Here is a 19,882-nt window from a genome sequence, read left to right on the forward strand (position 1 = left end):
CTTCTCTGTACGCGCTCCAGTACCTCAATATCCCTCTTGTAGTGGGGGGCCCAAAACTGAACACAGTATTCGAGGTGCGGCCTCACCAGTGCCGAGTACAGGGGCACAATCACTTCCCTAGTCCTGCTGGCCACACTATTTTTGATACAGGCCAGGATGCCATTGGCCTTCTTGGCCGCCTGGGCACACTGCTGGCTCATATTCAGGCGGCTGTCAACCAACACCCCCAGGCCCTTCTCTGCCAGGCAGCTTTCCAGCCACTCTTCCCCAAGCCTGTAGCGTTGCATGGGGTTGCTGTGGCCCAAGTGCAGGACCTTGCACTTGGCCTTGTTAAACCTCATACAATTCACCCCAGCCCATCGATCCAGCCTGTCCAGGTCCCTCTGCAGAGCCTGCCTACCCTCCAGCAGATCAACACTCCCACACAACTTGGTGTCCTCTGCAAACTTACTGAGAGTGCACTCGATCCCTTCGTCCAGATCATTGATAAAGATGTTAAACAGAACTGGCCCCAACACCGAGCCCTGGGGAACACCGCTTGTGACCGGCCGCCAACCGGAGTAAACTCCATTCACCACCACTCTCTGGGCCTGGCCGTCCAGCCAGTTCTTTACCCAGCGAAGAGTACACCCAAGAAGAGTTTACTGCTACTATTTCTTCATCAAGGCAAACGGTAGGAGAAAAGGGGTCTGTAAAATGAATTGTGGGAGCCTGACCGTTGGCAGGTTTAAGATTTATTGAGCTAGGGCATAGCTTTTAGTCTCAGAATTCAGAGTAACTTATAATGAACCCACTGTCTTCATCACTGTTTCTAGAGACCACGCTGTTGGTTGCTGTACAGCTCCTCGCTTAGCCACTGACACAAATGGTATTGGGCAAGAAGAGCACAGCTTACCACCTGGAGCCATTATGAGTATCTGTTCTCACTTAAAGAGAGATAAATTTCTGCACAGTTCACTACTGCAACTGAGTACAGTGTAGGGATATTATGCCTAGGAGAAAGCATCATTTGCCCTTACAAATTCAGATAAAATCTCTGGACTGTGTTACTATCTTGAAGTGCTTTTTAGTTAGCACTTAGAAGAAAGAGTAAGAATGGAGGCTTGGGGAAGTGTGCAAAAGCACTGAACTCTGGCTTAGCTGTGTTCACATTTCACATAATGATAACACTTCTGCAGAGTTTAGCAGGACCAAGGTTAACCAAACACAAAAGTCTTATGAAAGGAGTTTCTGTAGCAGTGCGTTGTAAAATCCACACAGATCAGTCTTAATGTATTGAACTTCTGAGGAACAAACACGCAGAAGCAATTACATCAGCTGTTTGCATAGATACATTAACCTTTCCACTTCACCTTCTGCCTGTGCTTGTTCTGTAGTCCGGTTTGGGTCTTTCTCATTTGCAGGCTCACTAAAGATACCAAGACATGTCAATTCATACCTCAAAAAAAGAAAAACGGTTTCTGTTTACCTCAGAATCTGTTGCTGAAGGACATTCTGGTAAGTAAAAATGCTGATTGAATCTCTGGTTTTATTAATATTTGCACTGAAGAATGCTATCTGATGAAAGTTCAGTCATATTTCCCCCAATGGAGAAAAGAAAGAACCAATTAATTATTTTGAATAGACTTCAGATAAGTGTCTTTGTTCACTTGACAAGAATTTGTCTTATTTGTTTAGTATGCAATATAATCTGGCATAGATGACTTTAAACTTTTGCTTGAGAGAAAAACGGATGGAGAAGTCTCCTACAGGTAGACTTGGAGCTGCCACGTATACTGGAATTACAATTTCATTTTTAATTCTGTAATGAAAAAATATTACTTCATGCATGTTTATTATAGGTGATCATTGAACTCTCAATCTCTGAAACATTTGGAATACTAAGCATTGATTTTCATTAGAGCTGCATTCCAGATACTGCTGTAATACTACTTATGCCTCTTTTGCCACGTTGCTCTCCCTAACACAAGTTTACATATGCTGTAGGCTGTACAAAGCCATTGTAGTTTCCAGGTCTGGGACTGCAATACAATGCTTCAGCTCTAATTGCTTTTCATTAAATTCAGCTATTTTTCACACAGCTTTGTTTACATAAATACGTATCTAGAAGCTATGTTAACTGATGGACTGGAGGAAGTTTGGACTTCCAGCAGACATACTAGTAACTCAAATTTACAGTAAAGGTAGCAACAGTTCCTTTTACGGAGGAACCTTCAAATGGAGCATTTTAATGTTAAGGCTAAAAATAACATTACGTCTTACTTTCTCCATAGTAGAAGGAAAGACAAAAAACTGAATAGTGAGAAAATGAGTGTGATGTCAAACACTGAAGGTTTGCAGCCAAGTTTTTCTTGTGTATCTGTATTCTCAGGATTCTTATTCATTAGGTGGGAATGGCACAGTATGAGACCAGTTATGTTGGTATGTCTGTCCAGCCCCTAGTGCACAGTCCAAGAGCTGCAAGACCACTGCAACATGTAGCATCATATCTTGAACCACCACAACCACTTGTTTGCTTTAAAACACTGCACTGTATGTTGTAATGGTGCAAATAGCTGAAGGCAATAAAACTTATCAGTTGTTCCAGGTTATGCCATTCCTGCTTCAGCATCGGACCCTCTGGTGTCCGCAGTTTCGCAATCTTCAGCACTCCGTTTGCCCCAGGATTGTTGACAAACTAGCCGGATGACAAACTTCGGAACTTGGCATTACTGATTTTATACTTAATTCCACAAATTATTTCTGGGTCCGAAATTATGACCACATGATGTTTCTGTCTTTCATCTTATGTCCTTGTGTCTTCAAACTGTGGTCAATTTTTATCAGTGGAGGCGCAATATAACTTAAGTAACTGACCAGGATTCTGATTCTCTGAGTAAATATACTAGCAAGAAATTTCAGTAAGATAATGCTTGAGCTGGGGATCAAGGTAGTACAAATAGCTGAAGACAGGCTTTACAGCTGTCAAGTTGGCTTTTTTTGTTGTTTTGCTTTTTTTCAAGCCTCTAAATTGTTGGACTCACGTTGCAAATGCTTATGAAATGCAAAGTCAAATGTTTAGCTTCAGCTTGATTGGGTAAAACACTAGCAACAAAACATAAAGGTACTGAAATTGCTGATTCAGATTCTGAAAATTATGCCAGTGGAGACCTGTGCACCTCCATAAGAAAATCTCCTGTGACATTGAGATCACTGTAGCCTGTGTGAATAAAAGGGGGCACATACATTTTTAGCACCTGTGCTTTGCTTTTAGACTGTTTTTGGTCTGCATTTGAGTGAGGTAGTATTGATAGCACAATGGCTCATCCATTCAAAGTTACAGGCTAACATATTTCACTTTTCCTTGCTTTTAGATTACACTGGAAGATATTACTCTACAGTTGTCATATTAAATTCAATTTGCACTTAAACTTTGCATTGAATTACAGATCTTCTGGGGTACAGAATAACTCTACTCTTACCTTATAATTTCATTCTGATGTTTGTTTGCTTCCAGACCGGATTATCTTTAAAAGTAAATAAGTAGTTTAAGGTGGACATTCAGTTATGCTTCTTTATTAACTTCCTCTTTGGGCCCTCAAGCCTGCACACATATGTACCAGTACTCACTCCTGCAAAATAAGTTATTTTAGACTGGCAATTACATAGATAATTATATAGGCTGTTGCAAACAGTAAAGGCACCTGGCTCATTGATACAGATAGTGTTGTAGATCCAGCTGTGTAGTTGTGTGACTGAACATATTTTGGATACCTTTTTTTGTAATGATGGTGGGTGAAGATTAATGCATGTTCCTCATGTTGTTCCTGCAGATATACAGCCTTTCAAAGCTGTACTTTTGAAGAAATAATATGGATTGCTTTCACCTGGTTCAGTTACCCTGATGAGACAGAATCTCAATTTGTCCCCTAAATTGTTCACTAACTTGTAACAAACCAAATGCGTTTGGCATACTCAGGTCTTACTTGGCCAATAAGTCATAGGTGCTAAAGGCAGAATAGGTAAAAACTTTTTTCTCCAGTGCTTTCGTCCTTAAAAAAAAAGACCAAAACTCAGAAATACAGCTGTGGAAACTTGTGAGTGGCCAATGCTTATCCCTGAGAGAATGTTTAGAGATACTTTTCTAAACTCAAATGAGCCAGATAGTTGTGGATAATTGCAGGAGTGGACTTCAATCTAATGTACCTGTTTGCAGGGAGAGCAATACCTCTTGTCATACAAAAAAGTTGACACATGAGATCTCAGAGGTCCCCACTGGAGGTAGTGAAGGGATAAACACTGCCTTAAGTGCAGACCTCTGACAGTTATAAGATCAAAACAGGTAATTCACACAGAAAATGCAATACAAAGTTTAAAATAAAGAGGGGAAAAATGCAAAACCCCTACAGAAAGGTCTTAGCTTAAATATTTCTTCCAAAGTTACTTCTTGTATCTTCTGTTCTCCTGAAACTAATATTTCAGGATGCCTTTGCAGGCCTTTTTCATTGTCCCCTCACCTGGGAGGCTGCTGGCCTGTGCTGATGACAGTAAAATGTCAGGATTGACTTGAGGAGAGGGGTGAAAAGAGGGTAAGACATACCTTTCAGAATATAAGTTGCTAAAATTGCCTCTTGGTAGATGCTTTATAAACAGAAGTCTATTGCCCACTGGAAATGAAATTTTATTAAGAAATCACTTATTTGTTTTTTATCACAAAAAGAAATGCTATATCTGTCTTATTTTTATCTTCTAGATAAGATGTGTGATCAGATAAGTGATGCTGTTCTAGATGCTCATCTCAGTATTGATCCAAATGCGAAGGTTGCCTGTGGTAAGTACAATACAGGTAGAAAAACAGATTAATGAACTACAACATGTAATCCATGTTTATATAACATCCTGTGATCCAAAAGTCTTGCAATAGCTGGCTGGCAGTCAACACTTCCACAGTCAGTCAAGAGGCCAGCTCTGGCAGACTGAGTCAGAGGAGAAGGGAAGGTGGGAAAAAAGCTGCAAAAAATGAACAGAAAAAAGGAAATACATAGTACTCCAGTACAAATTAAAAATGATTAAATGGATCAGGAGAAGCCAGTGGTATCAGGGAAAACTATGGTTCACAGGGCTAATAATAATGAGTAGTCTAAGAAAATTAGGGAAAAGAGAACTGAGGAAAAATACATGTCAAGATGCATGTCTTCATTGAGTGAGTAAACAGTGTTAATAAAACTCAAAATTCAGAAGTGCTTAATAGGTATTTACCGTGCCTTTACAGAAGCAGGGTGATGCCTTCGGTTCACAGGGAGATAAGTGCACAGTTCATTTGAATGTGATTCTGATCAAAGTGGCTTGCCTTTTTTTGGGACTTTCTGTTAGGACTACCCTGTATTCTACATGGACGTTGTCACTAGCAACTTCACCTCTTCCAGAAGCTAAGAACATATCATCAAATTGGAATGAGCTGGGTTGCCAATGGGGAATGGACACAGAAAGGGAATGCTTCTAAAGAGCTCTCCGAATGCAGTCATTTTGTTCTTAGAATAAGTCATCAAGGCCATAGTTACAGCACAGAGGACTAGCTGCATCCCACAAATACAGTGATGTAATATGACACTTTGTCTGAAAAATCTCCTGAGATCCTTGATGCATAGATGTGAGCAGTGAGGAGATGTGGGGGGAAGCGTTTAGCGTATGTATTAGACTTGATGAAGCATGTATTTCAATATTGCAGGCAGTTATGCTTCCAAAACTGCTGAAAAGCTGGAGATGGTAACAGAGAAATGCTGCAAAAATGACAAGGACTGAAAAATGTGTCGTAAGAGATATGAGAAAAATGATCGGTTTGTCTTACCAAAAAAAAAGACTGAGATGTGACATGATTACATAGATAAAGGCCTGATTTCTGTAATCTGTTGGGAAAAAAACATATCAAAACTGCTGACTGGAGTCAGAAAACGTGAATGTAACATTAAAGCATAAGTCTGGAAAAGATAAATTGGTTGACCAGATACAGAGTTTGCTAAAAAAGTAGTGGGCTGGAGAACAGAAAGCAGTTATGGCACTCAGTACAGGGCTTACCAGGTGAAAATTAGAATTTCTGTTTAGTTGTGCAGGCCTTGCCTCAAAGTTTCAGAGAAAAATCTCAAAGCATTGTGTAAGTACTAAGTCACTATAACACAGTATTTTACAAAACTATGAAATGTAGTTTATGGAGATCTTGAAACTAGATTCTATCTATCAGTAGAAAAATGTGTCTGTGGTCCTCTGAGTTTTATTTGCTGCTTGGACTTTTAGGATCAGCAAGTTTTGCATACAAAGTTCTGAATTATTACACTGGCACTACCTCATTTCAGCAGGACAGAGCTGGTCTCTCTTTGTGCTGCCAACAAACTGGGTAGCAGTAAAGTCGAGCAAGAGAATACTTGCTGCAAGTAGCATAAAGCAGAAGGCAGAATAATTATTCTACTTCCTCTCTGATTAAGTGAAGCCAAATGCTTTCTTGAAAAAAAAGTCCTTCCCAGTGTACCCAACAAATGAGAGTCAAGAGAGAAAATTAACTAGCCATAAACCAAGACAGTACAAAACAGAAGGTGAAAGTTTCTACCTACTAATGGTGTTCAAAATATTCTTCTGAGGAGACTTAAATATGTAAGAAATCACCCCCCAGTGAAGAGCCCAAAACCTTATGTGATAACTTTCTCTTGGGTAGAGCCGATGGCCGTGTTGCTTGGGCTCACTTATAAGTTGCAGCTATAGCGCAGCTCCTGAGCTGTGTTTTCTTTTGGTTGAATTAAATTTCAGTGAGGATGGAAAGCAGTCAAAGGTAGCAAGATGAATCTTTCTTATCCTGATACTAAAAAGTCATCATCATGCCGTGAAGTCTTGCATCACCATCAAGCTTTGCTTGGCTGTAATGGGCCTGGGAGAGTTTCTAGGGACTGTTGGTGGTGACTGCAGCCTTATTCTTCCATCTCTCTAAGCCCCAGTTCCCCAACTTTGTGTTCTTCCAGAGAGGCTTCCCCTTTTTGTAGTGACCACACTGGAAAAGCTGAGAGGCATTCTTCTGTGCCTCACACCTGCAATATAGGGTCTCTTCCCCCAGCGCAGGATTCACAGCACCATACGTGCCTCGCACATGCAGGTGGTCTGCTAGGGTGTAGCAGACAGGAAGAGCACTACTGGTCAGTAGAGCAGGGGCACAAGACTGAGTGTGAAAATAATGGTACCAGGATACCCTGCACTGTAGTGGTATCACTACCTGGGGTTGATGTGCTGTATTCGTTTAGGGCTACTGTATGATTATGGACTCTCACTGTGTCCACAGTGTAATTCAGAGATACCATGCCAGCTAGGATGTAGCTTAATAGTTCAATATAGACTATATTCCTCTTGCAGACGAATAGAGGAAGCTTGCCCTGCACTAAGTTCTCAACTGCTTGTCTGGATTATCTAAGCTAAGCTGCCAATTAAACCTAGCTTGATTATCTTTATGTGATGCTGCAGTCCATACTTGTGCAATTTTATAGCATATTCCTGCCTGTAATACTTAATCTTGAAATCAAATAAAATTATTCAAATGAGATGGTGACTGGATGATAAAAGTGATGGATGAAATTCAGTGTAGGCTAATGCAAGGGGCAAGGGAGCAATCTTATCCCCATATATAGAAAGTAGGGTTTGCAGTTCACTGCAAGCATTCAGAAGAGAGATTTTGGGGTTGTAACAGACATAAGTTTCTGTGAAAAGAATCAGTGCTCAGTAGCAGTAAAAACCCAAGCTGACTGTTAGGGCTTGCTGGGAAAGGAATGAAGAGTGGAACTGAGAACATCATTAACTCATATAAATCCATGGTTGCCTGTCTTGAATACTGCGTGCAATCTGTTTCTCTTTCCCCATCCCAAAAAAAGCTATAGTAAGATTGTATGGCAGGAGTAATGAACATGATGATAGCCTCACAACGTCTTTCAGTGAATAGCCTAGGCCTCCTCAGTCTGGAAAAGAGAGGATTGAATTAGATATGAAATAGAGCTATACAGTTGTAGGTTGTATTGATGTGGTGAATTTTTTGTGAATTGTTTGCTGTATGTTTTAACAAAACCCAGAAAAGTTTGGAGGCCAGGTGGATGCTTGAAACAAACAATGAAATAAAATATGAAATGATTCTGCACAAAATTTGTCATGAAGTTGCATAGCTTCTTGCTCCAGGATCTTGCTCCAGGATCCTAAGGATCCTCCAGGATCCTTAGCAAAAAGTTTTCATGGTTGCCAAGGGCAACTGGGTGAATTACTGTAACAAAAATCTATCAGACTGGTAATGCCATCTGTTAATAAATGATGTCCCTTTAGCTTCAGGAAGACCCTGAGCTGAAATTGTTGGAGACCAGGAAAGTATTTGGAGAAATAGCACTACACACTTGATCTGTTTTTATAGATGTTTGCTGCTGGCCACTGTGGAGATAGGATAATTGGGTAAGATGAACGCCCCCATGCAGGCATTTTAGTGTTTGTAACAGCTGAAGAGAAGACTGGTTGCACACAGACCTATAGGTATGCTAAGGCTTTTACACTGAATTTCCCCTCTGAGTAATTCTTTGTTCATAGAACCATCTTCAGGATCTCCCTGTGTAACTGTAAAATAGTAGCAGTACAATTCTGATGTTTTGTCTTTTTTCTGCAGAGTGTGTAGCAAAAACTGGAATGATTTTGCTTTGTGGAGAGATCACATCCCAGGCTATAGTAGATTACCAACAAATTGTAAGAGAGACCCTTAAGAGGATAGGGTATGATGACTCTTCCAAAGGTGAGTGAGATCCTTCATGTGTTCATTTTTGGGTCTGTTCTGCATGTGGCCGAAGTCATGTCTTTATGATCTTCCGGGAAATAAAAATAAACGTGTATCCAAGCCTAGGAGAAAACTGCACAGATGTTGATACGCATTTTTCAGTGCCCGGTACTGAAGGAGCTATTTTAAGTTGGCATACTTTAAAAAGACTTATCCTTGGAAGTGCAAGGTACTGCTTGCTTCTCTGATGTAGAGGAACTACTGTTTGCACAAATGTCAGAAGGTGGCTACATCTGCAGGTTTGTACAGTGAAAGCTTTAACACTGATATTCCTTGTTCTTGGGGTGCATACGCCTATGAAACTTGACGTTCACACCCAAGGGAATTCTTTATGTATTCTTAACATATTCCCAAAATAGCTTCCTTTCAGCAGTTGAACCTCTTACATGACTATTCCCCTTCAGTCTTCCCTTTTCATGCATGACCTACATGGCTTTTCTCTAATTCTATTGAACCCTAGAACCTACTACAAGAAAAACTGAATAGCAGTTTCTGGTAACATTTTCCACTCTCCTCTCCCAGCTTTAATACCTAAATGGTTTGAACCCTAGTCATCATAAGCAATGTAACAAGCTTTGGTGGGGTAGCTTGTAGGATTATACTTATCCGCTCAGTTTCAAGAGCTCAAGTTTCAACTAATACCACTAACTTGCCCACATCCTGAGACTGTTACATAAATGTGCTGATTGTCTGCTTCTATAAGCAATACAACACCTAGTATAGGAAGCTTACATGCTTAGAGTTTTAAAAGTTTTAGTCCAGATACCTAGATGATCCCTAAAAGCTTCTCTAGCAATTTGTGAACTCTCAAGAATGTATGACCTAACTTTACAAAACTCCCTTCACTAGGACTGGACTATAAGACTTGCACAGTTTTAGTGGCCTTAGAACAACAGTGTAAAGAGATCAAGCATGCCGTCTCCCATGGCAAGAGTGACGATGACATTGGAGCTGGAGATCAGGTAATGGGACTTAATTCTAGGCACCTACTCAAATTTAGTTTATGCACAAGCAGTTAGAATTGTGTTGGAGCAGAGCCCTTCCTTAAAAGCTATTGTGCAAAGTGTAAGAATTAGCAGCTAAACACTGTCCACTCTCTTAATCACCAGAAGTGCAAAAAAGTAACACGGCCTTCACTAGTTTCAGTGAAAGTGGCTTTTCCCATATCCAGTGGCCTTACTGGATAGAGCTACAATTAAGGTATATATATATTTTTCACAGAATCACAGAATTGTATAGGTTGGAAAAGACCTTTAAGATCATCGAGTCGAACCCTAAACCTAACACTACCAAGACCACCACTATACCATGTCCCTAAGCACCTCATCCAAACGTCCTTTAAGTACCTCCAGGGATGGCGAGTCAACCACTTCCCTGGGCAGCCTGTTCCAATGCTTCATAACCCTTTCAGTGAAGAAAAATTTCCTAATATCCAGTCTAAACCTCCCCTGGCGCAACTTGAGGCCATTTCCTCTTGTCCTATCATTTGTTACCTGGGAGAAGAGACCGACCCCCACCTCTCTACAACCTCCTTTCAGGTAGTTGTAGAGAGCAATAAGGTCTCCCCTCAGCCTCCTTTTCTCCAGGCTAAACAATCCCAGCTCCCTCAGCCGCTCCTCATAAGACTTCTTCTCTAGACCCTTCACCAGCTTCGTTGCCCTTCTCTGCACACGCTCCAGCACCTCAATGTCTCTCTTGTAGTGGGGGGCCCAAAACTGAACACAGTATTCGAGGTGCGGCCTCACCAGTGCCGAGTACAGGGGCACGATCACTTCCCTAGTCCTGCTGGCCACACTATTTTTGATACAAGCCAGGATGCCATTGACTTTCTTGGCCACCTGGGCTCACTGCTGGCTCATATTCAGGCGGCTGTCAACCAACATCCCCAGGTCCTTTTCCGCCTGGCAGCTTTCCAGCCACTCTTCCCCAAGCCGTTGCATGGGGTTGCATGGGGTTGCTGTGGCCCAAGTGCAGGACCTTGCACTTGGCCTTGTTAAACCTCATCCAATTGACCTCGACCCATCGATCCAGCCTGTCCAGGTCCCTTTGCAGAGCCTTCCTACCCTCAAGCAGATCAACACTCCCACACAACTTGGTGTCATCTGCAAACTGACTGAGGGTGCACTCGATCCCTTCATCCAGATCATTGATAAAGATATTAAACAGAACTGGCCCCAACACAGAGCCCTGGGGAACACCACTTGTGACTGGCCGCCACCACCACTCTTTGGGCCCGGCCATCCAGCCAGTTCTTTACCCAGCGAAGAGTACACCCGTCCAAGCCATGAGCAGCCAGTTTCTCCAGGAGAATGCTGTGGGAAACCGTGTCAAAGGCTTTACTGAAGTCTAGATAGACAACATCCACAGCCTTCCCCTCATCTACTAGGCGGGTCACCTTGTCATAGAAGGAGATCAGGTTGGTCAAGCAGGACCTGCCTTTCCTGAACCCATGCTGGCTGGGCTTGATCCCTTGGTTATCCTCTACATGCTGTGTGATAGCACTCAGGATGATCTGCTCCATCAGCTTCCCCGGCACCGAGGTCAGGCTGACAGGCCTGTAGTTCCTCGGGTCCTCCTTCCGGCCCTTCTTGAAGATGGGCGTCACATTAGCTAATCTCCAGTCAGCAGGGACCTCCCCAGTTAGCCAGGACTGCTGGTAAATGATGGAGAGGGGCTTGGTGAGCACTTCTGCCAGTTCCTTCAGTACTCTCGGGTGGATCTCATCAGGCCCCATAGACTTGTGAGTGTCTAAGTGGTGCAGCAGGTCACTAACCATTTCGCCCTGGATTATGGGGGCTCCATTCTGGTCCCCGTCCCTATCTTCCAACTCCAGGGACTGGGTACCCAGAGAACAATTGGCCCTGATAGAGAACAATTGTTCTCTGGGTACCCAGAGAACAATTTTATCAGTAGGTGTCAGTTTCTGGTCTTTCAAGTCCTTTGGGTAGCCTTCTTAGGCATCAAATGCTCTGTTATTTTAGTTGTTGTGTGGGGAGAAGACTGAGCAGTCTTTATGAGCTTTTTGTCCATTAAGCCTTTGCAGTGGATGCTTATGGACGCTTAAGGCAGAGTCATTCTTGGGAACCAGACCCTGCTGTAGCTCTGATTCTTGTGCATGCAGATACATAAATGTTATTTCAGGCTGGTTATATGACAAAGTGTATTCACCTTGCATGTTACTGCTGTCTCTTTCTAGCCTTGGGTGATTTTAAAGTACTGTGTGGCAAAGGCAGGTGCAGAAATGGAAAGAGAACATGGAAACAAGTGGCTTATTTCCCTGTTTTTCAATGCAGTTCCATGTTTCTCAATGCAGGGTTTGATGTTTGGCTATGCCACTGATGAAACTGAAGAATGTATGCCCTTAACAGTCCTCCTGGCACACAAACTTACTGCAAGGATAAAGGCTCTGGAACGGAATGGAACATGGCCCTGGGTTAGACCAGATGGGAAAACACAGGTTTGTAACAAAGATGCATAAACTGTAAGGGTGAGAAACAACAGAAATCATTTACCCTAAATCAGAATTCATGTTTGTCAAAAATGGTGCTGTCATTTTCACGTTCCAAGGGGGTGTGAGCTTCATATCGTACATTTGTATGTAGTACACATGGTTTGTTTAAACTGTTCTATCAGCGTCTTAGCAAGTTGCTTCAAAATAACACTTGTATTTTGCTTCTTTTCGCCTGGAGATTAAGAAGATTAACAAATTACTGACAATCAGCTGGTTTTTTTCTGAATAAATATCAGCATTCCAGAAGCATGAAGTGGGATAGTGCTATGGTTTCTCAGTTAAAACAGGGCTGTTCTTGATTCAAACCTCATATATACCATATTTGATCAGTGGTCAGAGCCACTGACAGCTGTGTTGCAGAGCTGAGTGGATGAGTCACTGAGCCTACTGTAAGAGTGATGCACTTTGGCAGTCTCAAAGGCAGTAAGTTCTCTGTCTTCAAGGCTGTGAAATCTGCAAGAGAGGATAGGAAAGACATACATGTGGCATTTCCAATACACCAAGGTGTTTTAGTCTTGATTTCTGTTGCTTAGTGGGGATGAACTGCATTGAGTTATACTGCTGCAGTTGTTGCAGTATGACATGGATTGTGTCTCTACCTTTTGTCAGCAGTGCATAGAACATGTGAATAGACTGTTTTCTTTATGATGTATCTGTCCAAGTATTTTTGAAGGGTGGGAAAGTAGAGAGGTCGTCTTAGTCTGTAAGAAAACCAATACTAAGGATGCAGCAATGCCAGTATATATTTGCATGTACATAAAAGCTGTGGAATAGGTAGCAAAGGATACAGCCCATCATATCATGATCTACAGTTGCTCATTTTAGCAGGGTCCTCCAAAAGTTATTTTGGCTTTACTTTGGTGTTTCATTATTTGAAGTTATGTTAACATGCCAAACCATGAATAATTTTAGCATCTGCCAGTAAAATCTTAGGCTTCTGTAGCTTTCTTGTTGTTATTTTGGATCTCTGTGGTGATACATGTAATGTCCCTTAGTTAACTATTTGGTAGTGGTACTTCAGTACTTTCTGTATTTCTATTTTTTTTTCTTACAGTGATTTTAAGCATAGGTAACAATCCATCATTTTTCATCCCATTTCCCTTCCTCTGTTTATTTTTTGCAGCAGAAAATAAGTGTAAGGTTCATTTTCGTTTTTCAAACTGGCGCTTTTGGCCTTGAGTGTTCATCGTCCTTTTTTTTTTCTCTTTAGGTCACAATGGAATACAAGGAGAGTAATGGTGCAGTGGAGCCCATCCGAGTGCACACACTTGTGATTTCCGTACATCATGCCCCGGATATACCTCTACGACAAATACAGAAGGAGCTAATGGATAAAGTTGTTAAAGAAGTCATTCCAGAGAAGTATCTTGATGAGGGCACAATTTATCATCTCCTTCCAAGTGAAAAGTTTGTAGAAGGTGGTCCTAAGGTATGGTACTTTGAAAGAGGACAGACTATACATACTTGGATTCTACTTTGCCACATGTTTCTAAATGTTCTCTTGAACATAAGTGCAATGAAGGGGTATACCTTTAATGAAGAAAGTCTATATATTTTTAAGGAAGCATCAGTCATTTCTACTGGAGTTTTCCTACTGGACAGCTGGCATCTAAACTGAATCTGTACCTGCTTGGATGGGCAAAGGTACATATTCTTGGATCTTCGTCTTTCTTCCAGAAAGTGTTTTAAATGACTAAAAGCCAGCCCTTAAGTTATATGCTAAAATGCCTGACTGGAAGTATCTCTTCACTTTCACAGTAAAAATCAAAACCAGAAATAACAACAGATCTGATCTTCAACATTGAAATTATTCAGAAAGCTGAACAAATTTCAAGGGAGACCTTAATGTATTAAGTCTCAATACTCATTATAATTTGACATGTGTTCTGCTTTCTAGGTGCTGGTACTAGGTAAGCAGGCCATTGCTGTGAAATTGTAAAAAGTTTTGTTACACAAAACTGTCTAGTTTTGTGTAAAGAGTTCAATGAATGATTAAAACTACAAGGTGTGCTTATGACCACACTGGGATGATGTAGGGATACCACTTTCATTTAGGAATAAATGTCAGCTTTACTCCCATATTGCTTTACTCCCGTATTGCTTAAATCCATATTGCTATGGATTTAAAATTAGTGGATTAATGCAGTTTATCCTCTTTCAGGATGGAGTTTCTCAACACTTTGGAGTTCATTTAACAGCTTGCAGTTACCAGCTTTGCTAATCTGACAGAAAGGCAGTAATTCTCTGCTGGTTGAACAAGTTGGATCAGCTCATCAAGTTGTAGGAGGCAGACAAAAGTCCATGCAAGAGGGTGGACTCCATTATCGGGGGCACAGGCAGGCAGGAAGAAGAAAGAAGAGTAGTACCAAGTGGTCCTTGTGCCACTAGTGAACCATTAAGGTGAACTCAGCTATAATTTCTCGGTACTCTTGTGCTGGCAGCACTGAGCTGCATCTCTATGAAGCCCCCACTTCACCTTTAGTATGTGCATCTAAGTGAAGCTTGTTAACCTTTTAGGTCATGTGTGATCTGTTTTTCAGGAAGGCTTTTTTTATCTCTAAATTCTTGGCCTCCATCAAGTGTTACTGAGTGAAGTCATTGGCCAGTAATCCAGAGATAGTATTTCATGATTGCTGATTTGAAGGGAGCACACTTTTTGTGATGTTTCCAGTTGTGCCACATTCTTATCAGTCTTCAAAAGTGACTGCAGCACAGATGGCTTAGTACGTCTCTGAAAAATACTCCAGTCATGTAGACCTCATTCATTAAACAGTTGCATGTGAAGGCGAACACTGTGAACAATGAGTCATATCTGTGGCAAATAATACAAAACAAAGCTGTACCCAATAACCTAGTATGGGATTCGATAAACTGTTGTGTCTCATGAATGTATTCAATTGTTTGTCCTGCAGAGTGATGCTGGACTGACTGGCAGGAAGATCATTGTTGATACCTATGGAGGCTGGGGAGCCCATGGTGGAGGCGCATTCTCCGGAAAAGATCCCTCCAAAGTTGATCGTTCTGCAGCATACGCAGCTCGCTGGATTGCAAAATCTCTGGTCAAAGCTGGTCTCTGTAAAAGAGTATTAATCCAGGTAAGAGCAACCATGAAAATTTCTCTGAGGAAAACAGGTAATTTTATAACATAAAAGACTAATAGCAAAAATATATCTCCTAGGTTTCTTTATGCAGAAAAGGTGTGTGTAAAATCTTCCCCTGATACATAAGATAAGCCTTTCCTTTCCCTTAAGCAAAAAGTAGGAAGGACTGTTTTAACTGTGTTTGGGTTGTATGCATGTATTCTACAGCTATCATATGCTATCGGTCTGAGTCATCCTCTTGCGATCTCAGTGTTTCATTATGGAACATCAGACAGATCTGAAGAAGAACTGCTTGAGATTGTGCAGAAAAACTTTGATCTACGCCTTGGAGCTATCATAAGGTTTGTGTGCTATTAGTATTTACTGAAGGGAATCATATTTTTAATGCTCTCTTTAACAGTTTAACATTAAAGTTTCTGGCTCCTAACCTCATGGAAGTCACATGCATCATAAGTCTATAATTGCTGTCGTTTGTGCTTTTCCCTCACCCATGCACCTAGTACAACATACAAGGGCCAATTCATAAATCTGGTCACAAAATTTACTGAATAAGTAAGACTAGTCTAAATTATACCATGTTATATCTCCTAGTAACCCTGGTAGTCTGCTGTGTTCCAGTTCATTAGCCAGATGGTAGTGTTCTTGGTAAAGTAGAATTAAAATTTAACATTAGATGTAGTTAGGCTTCCCAGTCTGTTTACAGGGTGTGTAAGGCTCCCAAACCCTGCCTTATCTGGAAAGCACCAGAAATATTGGCTCTTTCTGAACGAAGTACTGGGGTAAGTATGGTCTCCCTGCCTTTGATCTTTAGGTGGCAACAACTTATGAGACAGCTGCCACAAGATGGAAGGGTTCTGGTGCCCTCACTTCACAAGCAATCCCATTGAAATGAGTGGGATGTTATGCTGTAAGGGCTGTAATTTGCCCTCACTCCTGCACAGAAGCTGAGTGTCACCCTACCACAATAGTGGCAGTATCATGTTTGCTGTTGCTGTTCTGGGGATATTGGCCATTAGCCCAGAAAAGAACACCCTTAAGTGACTAGCTTCTTCATGAGGTGTAAGTGTAACCTACCTTCTGCATCAGAAAAACTGAACACTGAGAGTCTGTCTCTAGTGCAGTCTTGTGCAGCCTGTTTGAAGTCAACTAAACTTAATTAAAAAGGAATCCAGATTTCTTAAATGCTCTCTTAAGATTTGGTAAGCCATTGAAATATTGTATGCATTTAAAAAACAGAACAAGAATAAAAATCCCACCATGAGATGAGCTGTCTTGAAGTGAAAATTCAGTTGTGTTCAGAAGCGTCATTGAGGCTACCATGCAGTCAAGAAAACCCAAAACCTACTTACGAGACAACCCAAAGACAACAAGACAACAAGAAAACCCAAACCTACTTACATTGTCTCCTGCAGGCAGCCCAGCTATATTCTGGAATATTTCTGGACCTGAAAAAGCAGGTCTTTTAGACAAACATAATCCTTACAGTTAAAGAAGCATGGGAATTACCCTTTTCTTCAAGAGAAGAAAGGGCCGGAGGAGAGAAGCAGATCAGCACCTGTCCTTATCAGCAGTTACCCACCTACATTCCAGGGAGCTGTAATTTGATCCTGGCATTTTTCCTTCTTTTTCTCCCTTTTGTGGCTGACTCATGATTCTTCATGTGAACTTTCAGGAGGTAGAGCTTCTTGCCTATTTGTAGTGCAGCTTCCTAAGACCTAATGGTACAGGCTCATCTTCTCAGTCCTGAAGAACTTTCAAATCTCTTGGCTGATTTTCACCAAACTTGACAGGCTGGGCTTCTTAAAAGTTTCATGAAATATGCAACTAATGGAGAGAAATGCTCTCTCTTTCCTCTTTTAAGGGAGCAGCCACACTGTGAGTTCACCCCTTATTAAACTCTGTGAAATTGACATGGGAGCTTAAGCCTGAGATAGATACCAGCAAGAACTTGACTCCATGCACAGAGGAACCACTTTGTCACTTTGAGCAATGCAGGTTTTAAAACCTCTGTTCTAAAATGCTAAAACATACATGTTAGCTATCTCATTATCTGAGGAAAATACTTTTAATGATTCACTTCTCTTTTAAATCTAGAGCTATTAATATCATTCTAGTTTCTGTATTCCAGAGGAATCTTGGGCATATTTGACTCTGACAGGAGAAATGTCAACATGTTAGTGAATAGGAAGTCTCTTTTTTCCCTTAAAAAAAGAAAGACATTTCTGACAAGCTATATCAACATTCTGCTGGTGTGGGCGGCCTTTTGCACTCCTTTTCAGAATGTTTCCTGAACATATATGCTGAGAGTAGAGCTCACTTAACATTTTTAATAGTCTGAGATAATGCAAGGCGTTACGGCAACTTCTGTTCCTAGGTAATATTTTCCAAGTGTTATCAGTTCACAAGTATAATCAAAACTCTTCTTTGCTTTGTCATTATGGCAGTTCATCACCATCAGTAATTTCTGTGGTGGTTCCCAGACACTTCCCTTGATTTGGTGTGCTCAAAAATGCTGCATTTTTAAAATACATTATCATAGCCCTGGAAGTGGTGAAGGCAGTAAGAAGGGAAGAAAGCAGGCAAAAACATGAGCATTGTTGAGTGAATATTTCCTTGTTAAATGTTACCTCATAATTTTTAAAATCCTGTAAATGGTGCTGGCTATCCATTCTAATCAACTATGCACCAAAGTACTTCATGATGCCTTACTTTTCATTTAGTCAGCACTCACGTTTCGATGGCTTTTGTATTAGGGTCAAGAACAAATGACTGTAGTAGCCATTGGAGCATGTGTTCATGTTGCACAAAATATTACTTGAAACAAGACTTACCTGCTGTACATCATAAATGACCCCATAAGTGCAAGAATGTGTAATCTCTTCACTGTCTGAAACGTACTCATTATCCTGTTAGTATTTGTGCTTCCTTCTTTACTTTGCCATTCCTCCACCAATTTTCTGTCCAGCAGTTTATGATATGAATAATCTATTTTAAATGTGCTTTCAAAGATAATTAAACAACATAATACCAAATGGAGGAAAGCCCAAGTAGAAGAAAATGTTTCAGGCCTTTCATGAAATGAAGAGAAACTGCTGTGTAGATACCTGTGGCTGGCTAATCATTTAGCACAGCTGCAATCCGCTATATTACGCAGGCTAAAACGCAATATTCATGACTTCCACCTTCATTATTTAGCTAGTCATAATCAGTGTTAAGCCCTATTCTAAACAGTGACTTTGTGCATCTATATAAGCAGTTAAACCTCCATAGTTACTCAGTCTACTAGATCATAATTTTTGGCTGCTTCTTTTGAGATCGTCATTGTCTTTCTGGCACAGTAGCATTAGAAAATATTCTGTATTACCCTGGCAATAACAGAAAACACACTGATGCTTGCACAGGTATAGCTGAACTTTATTCCAGTTGTAATGCTTCTGCATCATAATGCCTATAAAGCCTAACTGCACACTTACTGCATCTCTGATACATTTGAAGAAAGCTTGCTGTTTCTAGTCACTTTAAAATTGAAACCATCAGCTCACTACCTTTCCTGCTATAAATCTGGGTGATTGGGCAAGGAAACACCACCTAGGTTTTATTGTCTTTCTTCCAGGGATAATACTGATTATCCCTCTGATGTGTCTAAATCATCATATACGTTGGAGCAGAGTTAAGTGTAAGACTTGCTTTTTTTTTCTTTTCACTAAGGGAGCTGGATTTGAAGAGGCCAATCTATCAAAAAACAGCATGCTATGGGCACTTTGGGAGAGAAGAATTTACATGGGAAATACCAAAAAAGCTTGTGTATTAAGCTTTTCAGAATGTTTCATGTAATTGACAGGTGGTTTAATAATCAGGTAAAATTTCACGAAAAGCCCATTTCTGCTCTTTTTAAAATGATACTGTGTAGTTAATAGATTTACTGAAAATTATTTGTATTTTATTTCTAACTTTCGTAGTGGCCTTACACTTTAAATGTGCGCTGCCCTATCTAACATACTCTTCAGCTTTGTCTTTGGTAATGTGTGAACAATTTAGGCCTTTGGCTGCGATCAGCTCTTAAGTGCACAGATGGTTGTGGAAGTTGAAGTCATTCCTGTTTTGCCAGGGAAGCCCACTACTGCTTTGTACACAGTTAACTTTGTACCGAAGTGGATGAAGTTAGTGAGGTAACTTCCAACAGCTTCCTGTGAGAGGAAAAGAGTAACAGCACAAATTGCCATAATTCTTTGGGCCAGGACTTCCACAACTACAGCTTTAGTTATGGTCCTTCTAGTCCAAGCAAATTAGTAAAAACACCCATTTCAGAACATTGTTAACTGTAACCCTAAATATACTTAGCTATGAGGTAGTGTTATCTGTTTGCTTTTAACATTATAGTTTTGTAGACATATCTGTGAAAACTGATGGAACTCCTGTGTTGTAATTCTTTTACGCATTTATAGTTACTCC

At 40.8% G+C, this 19,882-nt stretch overlaps 1 protein-coding gene across 1 annotated transcript; it reads left to right on the top strand.

Moving 5' to 3' along the window:
* The first annotated feature begins 1,424 nt into the window (after positions 1–1,424).
* Positions 1,425–19,241, top strand: LOC142421776 (S-adenosylmethionine synthase-like). Its single transcript, XM_075526829.1, has 9 exons — positions 1,425–1,497; positions 4,733–4,810; positions 8,654–8,776; positions 9,668–9,780; positions 12,132–12,275; positions 13,540–13,758; positions 15,242–15,424; positions 15,638–15,771; positions 19,139–19,241. The coding sequence occupies exons 1-9, from the start codon at positions 1,425–1,427 to the stop codon at positions 19,239–19,241; spliced, it is 1,170 nt and encodes a 389-aa protein (XP_075382944.1).
* The last annotated feature ends 641 nt before the right edge of the window (positions 19,242–19,882 follow it).

The sequence above is a fragment of the Mycteria americana genome, chromosome Z, assembly GCF_035582795.1.
Source record: "Mycteria americana isolate JAX WOST 10 ecotype Jacksonville Zoo and Gardens chromosome Z, USCA_MyAme_1.0, whole genome shotgun sequence".
NCBI classification, from domain to species: Eukaryota; Metazoa; Chordata; class Aves; order Ciconiiformes; family Ciconiidae; genus Mycteria; species Mycteria americana.